Below are 6000 nucleotides of genomic sequence, written 5' to 3' on the forward strand. Positions count from 1 at the left end.
CTTACTATATAGGTGCACTTTGTAGTTCTACAGTTACAGACTGTAGTTTATCGGTTTCTCTGCAGACTTTGTTAGCCCTTTTACCCTGTTCTTCAGTGGTCAGGACCCCCATGGAGAACAGTTACTATCTGGGTGGTGGATCATTCTCAGCACTGCAGTAACACTGTGGTGGTGGTGTGTGAGTGTGTGTCGCACTGGTCTGAATTACTGTCACTGACACGTTTAATCAGCAGAAACTCGCAAAACTTAAGTCAGCTTCTCTTTTGCTTCTCGTTCGAATGAGAAGCTGGAGCATGAGAAGCGACCTTCAACCTCATGAAAGTCAAACATTGAGAGATATTTTACAAGAAATTCGCAGAGAAGTTTTCCCGAGATGCAAGAAAAGCGGCTACAGCTGAACTGAAAATAAAGCAGAGCAAAGTAAGTCTGAGTTTATATTTTCAGCCTGTACTACAACATCAGCACATATTGAGATATCGTTACAGCCAAAATAGACAGAAAATGTTGTGCCTCCCAAGGTGGTTTGATTTTTGTTGAAGGACAAAACGGCTCTTCTTAACATTTAAGTTTCGACCCCTGAGCTAAGCCTACTACTAAGGGGTGATCAGCTTGATCATGCTTGAGCTGTTCGGCTCAGTTAGGATTGCACAGTCGCCACCAGCCCAGTGAACAACCACGTTTCGTTGGTCTTTTTTCCCGGACTATCTGAAGCTAAATTATAGGGAAAAATTTCGCTATAGCTACACAAAAATTTGTAGGCGCTACAGCTACTAGCTACGTTCATAAATTGTAGCAGCTACAGCTACTAGCTATTAATATTTGTAGTTAGCTACAAAAAGTAGCACACTACTTAGCTACTCCCCCATCCCTGATTACAACTTAAAGCTTATAAAGTGTCATTTATGATGAAGAATGTATTTACACCACTCATTCTCTGCCTCTTTATTCAGATCCTGCTGTGTCAGTGATAAACAGCACAGTGAGTGGTCAGGAAGGGGGTAGTGTCAGTGTCCAGTGTCTCATCAGTGCTGAATATCAGAATAAACAGAAGAATTGGTGCAGATTTAAAGACTGGACATGCTTCACAGTGGGGAGGACTACCACATCCCAGAATTCAGCAGTGCTGGTCACTGACTATGGAAAAGGATCTGTCAGGGTGGAGATGAGGGGTCTGCAGAAGAGTGATGCTGGCTGGTACTGGTTCAGTGCAGGAGATGTGGGAGTTACTGTTCACCTCACTGTCACTGAAAGACCTTCAAGTAAGATCACATGTATCAGAAATACTGTTCATACCTGCTGATCATCAAGCTATAATGTTGTTCCACTCACACCACTTTATATCTCATTTCCACAGCAACAACAGCTGTGACCTACAGTTTGTGCCACTGAGGAAACCAGCATCAGTGAAACCACTTCAGGTCTGATCACAAAAAGAACCTTAAAATTCATGAAACCACAGAATAGAAAGAATGAATATGTTTATTTTTTCCTTCTAGGTTCTACAACTGTGAACAAAAATACAGAAAGAACAACAGCAGAGCTGTAAGTATTGATGATCTACTTTGTGTAATGTTAATGTAAGTGTTAAAAAACTGCTGTGCTTTCACACCTCGATATAACATGTTTTTGCTCTTTGCTTTTTTGAAGAACAACTGACCCCCTCACAGTTACAGCTTCTGAGAAAGAACATGACACAAGCACCCTGTAAACCTCTGAAATAATAATAGTCAGAGGCATCAGGTTGGATTTGGTGTTTATTGAGTTTTTTGAACCAAGACATACGTCTTTATTCATTAACGTCTCATACAGATACTCAACAATAAGATCCAGCTTGATGATTAGGTCTCACATGCAAAATCAACATTACATTAACGAGAATAGTGAATTAATGATGTGGATTTTACGGCTCCAGCAGATTCCTAAAAAGTCATGTAAATTCACACACACACTTCCTAAGCTGTATATCCCAGCGATCATTGAGCAGAAGGCAGGAAACACCCTGTAAAGCTGCCAGTCCATCACAGGGCGTCATGTAAATCTTAAAATAGATGTTAAAAATTTCAGGCGATCAATGTCTAAAAATGTATTAAATAAGGTATTTAATGTGTGGATGTCCAGTACAGTAAGCTTGATTCAGTTTGCATCCTTTTCTGTTCTTTGTGCTCTTTTTACTCCTTTGTCATAGACAGACATTATTCACAACCTGCATCAGTTAGAAATGTTTCCAGAAGTTAAACACAGTGGCTTAAATGTCTGCAGTGTTGAACTGTTTTAAATAGTAACCTTAAACGGTGTAATATCTGCAGCACCGGGTGTTTCCACTTTAAACTTCTACCATCCTCCATGTAAGCGTGGCCATGTAAAATGTGAGCATGCTGGAGACTTGTTACAAATGACATGCTGCTGAGGTCTTAAAAAGGAATTGAAATTTAGTGTGTACAGGACAGATTGTTAACTCTGCTAACTCAAAGTCCAAATAGTAATGCCAAAACTCTGAAATGGGGTATTGCATTTTATTTGGCTCTTAAGTAAAAGTTCATCTTAGAAGTGTTGTGTCAGTAATGGGTTGAACTTTAAAGTAGCTGAATTCAGTAATTAGAACTGCTGTCTGACACTTTACAGTGTCTCCATTCTGCAAGACATTTCATTTGCACAGTCCAGTAAGTGGTGTTACTCTGTTAAAATAGCTGTACTTTCACACCGTCAGCATAGCATGTTTTGCTCTTTGCTTTTTGCAGCAGAACTGGCCCTCCTGCAGCTTCTAAGAAGGTCCATGACACAAGCAACAATGAGAAGAACCAAGATAAGTAAGTAAAAACAAATGAACTGACCCTTTTTTATTGCACACTGAAAAAACAGGTGTGCTTTAATAAGATACTAATAAAACACATTAATGACTTCAAATATCTTGGGTCAACCATCCAGAGCAATGGACAGTGTAGAAAAGAGGTGAAGACGAGGGTTGGCAGGCAGGATGGAGGTGGTTGGAGACGGATGTCAGGGCTGATGTTGACAGAAGGATAGCAGCAAGAGTGAAAGGGAAGGTTTAGAAGACAGTAGTGTGTCCTGCTATGATGTATGGCTTGGAGACTGTGGCTCTGTCTAAAAGACAGGAGGCTGAGCTGGAGGTGGCGGAGATGAAGATGCTGAGATTTTCGTTGGGAGTGACAAGGATGGACAAGATTAGAAATGAGCAGATCAGAGGACAGTGAAGGTGGAGCAGTTTGGAGATAAAGCCAGAGAGGCCAGGTTGAGATGGTTTGGACATGTGTTGAGGAGGAATAGTGGATATATTGGCAAAGAATGTTGGAGATGGAGCTGCGGGCAGAAGGAGAAGAGTAGACCTCAGAGAAGGTTTATGGATGTAGTGAAGGTGGACATGGAGATGGTTGGTGTAAAAGTAGAGGAGGCAGTGGATAGGGCAAGATGGGAAGGCAGATGATCCGCTGTGGCCGACCCTAAAGGGAGCAGCCAAAAGAAGAAGAAGAAGGAGAAGAAGATTGAAAGAAAATTCAAAGTACATGGACCCGGATGTGTCTCTCTTTAGTGAACACAGCAATGTAAGTAATCCTAATTGACATATATGCTACACAGTATGTCCCAAAGTTTGTAGACACCTGCTCTTGTTGTATGTTATTATTATTATTAGTTTTTATGTCTGCAGAACAGCTGACTCGTCTGCATTAACAACTTATGAGAATGTTAGTGACTCGAGTGAAAGAAAGCAATAGAAGTAATTCACACATGATGAATGATGGTGAAATACTGATGGGCTGAACTTTTATTCATTCTGTACTTTAGATACTAAAACATTTTATTTGACAGCATGTGTACTTTAAAAGTCTTAGGTTAAATGTAAGGTTTTCAAGGAAAAATATCATCATTCATTGCAGCAATAGAAATACCATGCTCATCTGGGTTCTACTGGCTGTAGGCTTAGGGCTGCTGCTGATATTGGCCACCATTATAACCTGGATCTTGACAAAAAAGTGTAGTAAGTATTCACCATCTCCTATTTTCATACAGGTCTTTTTATTAGCATGCTTTTAAAATGTTTGCTATTATGAGGACAGTATTAACAACTAATAACAACTGTTGCTATTGTGTTATGCTGTGGATCATGAATGTTGTCTTACTACATAAGTACAATAAGACAACTAATTCATTAATATTTATTAATTCATTAATATCTCACTGTCACAGATGGAAATCAAACACGGAGGGTCAGTAACACTGCAGTACACACAGTCAGTATTGTGGTCCTGGTGCAGTTTTGCTTGTGCTGCAGTAGAAAATGAATATAATACTTTTATGGTTCCTTTTTGATGAACTAGTTTTGTGTAAAATCACATTTGTTTGTGTAAAGCAGGCATCTACGACTGAAAGCCCAGTGATATACAGTGCTGTGACTTTTAAAAATAAAAAGGTAAGGCTTTATTTTTCACACACAAGTCAATATCAGGGGTGTAGACATGGGTAGGCCTACATTGATCACAAGCCTCTCAATCAAATGCTGAATTGATATTTATTAAATTGATTTGTTTTCCTCTTCTTCGACTCATTTTCATAGCCACATTTTTTAGCACAAAAGCTACAATGGCCTTTGGCATCAAAGGTAAAACATAAATGGTCCATAAACATTTTCTCGCCTGCTATGGCAGTAATTAGCCTATGATGATTAGGTTTAGGTGTTGTTCCTCTTCTTTGTACATCTCAGCTGTCAGATTATACCCCACTTATGTCGTCTTCATTGGGCAGAAATAGTCTCTGTGGTGATCGGACACATGCTTTTATTAAACACATTGCACTGCCTAAACTACAGCTGCATGCAAACGGTATTTGATTACTGAAACATTAAGAGATTAAGTTACTGAGTATATTGTGTCCACAGTCTTCATCTGCATTGGATCGTGAAAATGACGTCATCTACAGCAGCGTAACCACAACAACCAAAAAGAAAACTGTAAGTAAAAATACAGCCTTTTTCACCAGTAGCAGTTCACTGTTTTGACCACTTCACAGTAAATTGAGTGGACATTAGCTGGTTGAAAGCTGTAAGTGTTTATGAGAAAAATGTAGCTTTGACCTCAACCTTATTAAGCATTTAGTTTAGCTGGTGAAAGAGCACTCAGGGTGGTAGGAGTGAGAGATCCTCCATTATTTCTAACCCTGTCCTATTTTCCAGCTCTCTCAGGCAGTCAGAGATGATGAAGTGATCTACAGCTCTGTGGTTTTGGAGTGAGAGGTTAGAGAGCAAAATACATCTGTGAAATGGTCTATAATGGACTGTTATTCAAATGAATAGTTCACTGAAAAATCAATGATACCCCAAATGTTGTTGATTGGCCAATCAGTGTTTGGTGTCCCAAAAACTACTTGGGTGACATGAGCAAGGCAAGACAAGACAAGCTTATTTATATAAGCACATTTCATACACAAAGGCAATTCAATATACTTATTGCTTAGTGCTTAAGTGCTTAAGAGTGGAAATCAATAAAAATACAAAGTTGCTTAAAATCATTAAATGGGGAATTAAAAGGAAGTACAAAGTACATAAAAATAAGAATATAACTTTTAACAAAGTTAATATGAAAAGGCTTAAATGTTTTTGAAATGATCTTATTAAGGCTAATGTGCAGTAAAAATAGATGTTTAGAGCTCAATCATGAGCAGATGAAAAGAGGAATGTTTTAAATATGCAGTTAAAAATCATTAAACTTGAAAATTAAGAAGCAAACCTCAGACACCAAACACATTTTTGCCTTTAAGCACTTTTGGGGTCAGGTGAAAATTGTGTACATTTCATTTGTTTTTTTCTTTTGTGTGTTCTGATTTCAGGTGTAAGGAGTGGGGGTTTCTGGCCAGGTCTCTTACAATGAAGATTCTGCAATGCAAGACATCTTACAATGAATTTGTACTATATATCATATAATTATGATGAAAATGGTTTTGTTCTAAGACTTTAGCTTAAGGTTTTTACTTCCTCTTGATTCACACTTT

General features: G+C 38.6%; 2 protein-coding genes and 1 pseudogene across 2 annotated transcripts in view; 2 read left to right on the forward strand and 1 right to left on the reverse strand.

Moving 5' to 3' along the window:
* The window catches only part of LOC108415014, a 610134-nt pseudogene that overhangs the window by 77996 nt on the left and 526138 nt on the right, over positions 1 to 6000 (reverse strand).
* LOC108416589 (polymeric immunoglobulin receptor-like) overlaps positions 1 to 6000 on the forward strand; it is a 900619-nt gene that overhangs the window by 12126 nt on the left and 882493 nt on the right. The gene's annotated exons all lie outside the window — the stretch shown is intronic.
* LOC119261605 (polymeric immunoglobulin receptor-like) overlaps positions 1 to 6000 on the forward strand; it is a 541692-nt gene that overhangs the window by 1989 nt on the left and 533703 nt on the right. The window contains exon 3 of the mRNA XM_037531138.1: positions 951 to 1259. Coding sequence (XP_037387035.1) covers positions 951 to 1259 — 309 coding nt within the window. The remainder of the gene's footprint in view (positions 1 to 950; positions 1260 to 6000) is intronic.

Source organism: Pygocentrus nattereri, chromosome 19, assembly GCF_015220715.1.
Source record: "Pygocentrus nattereri isolate fPygNat1 chromosome 19, fPygNat1.pri, whole genome shotgun sequence".
Taxonomy (NCBI): Eukaryota; Metazoa; Chordata; class Actinopteri; order Characiformes; family Serrasalmidae; genus Pygocentrus; species Pygocentrus nattereri.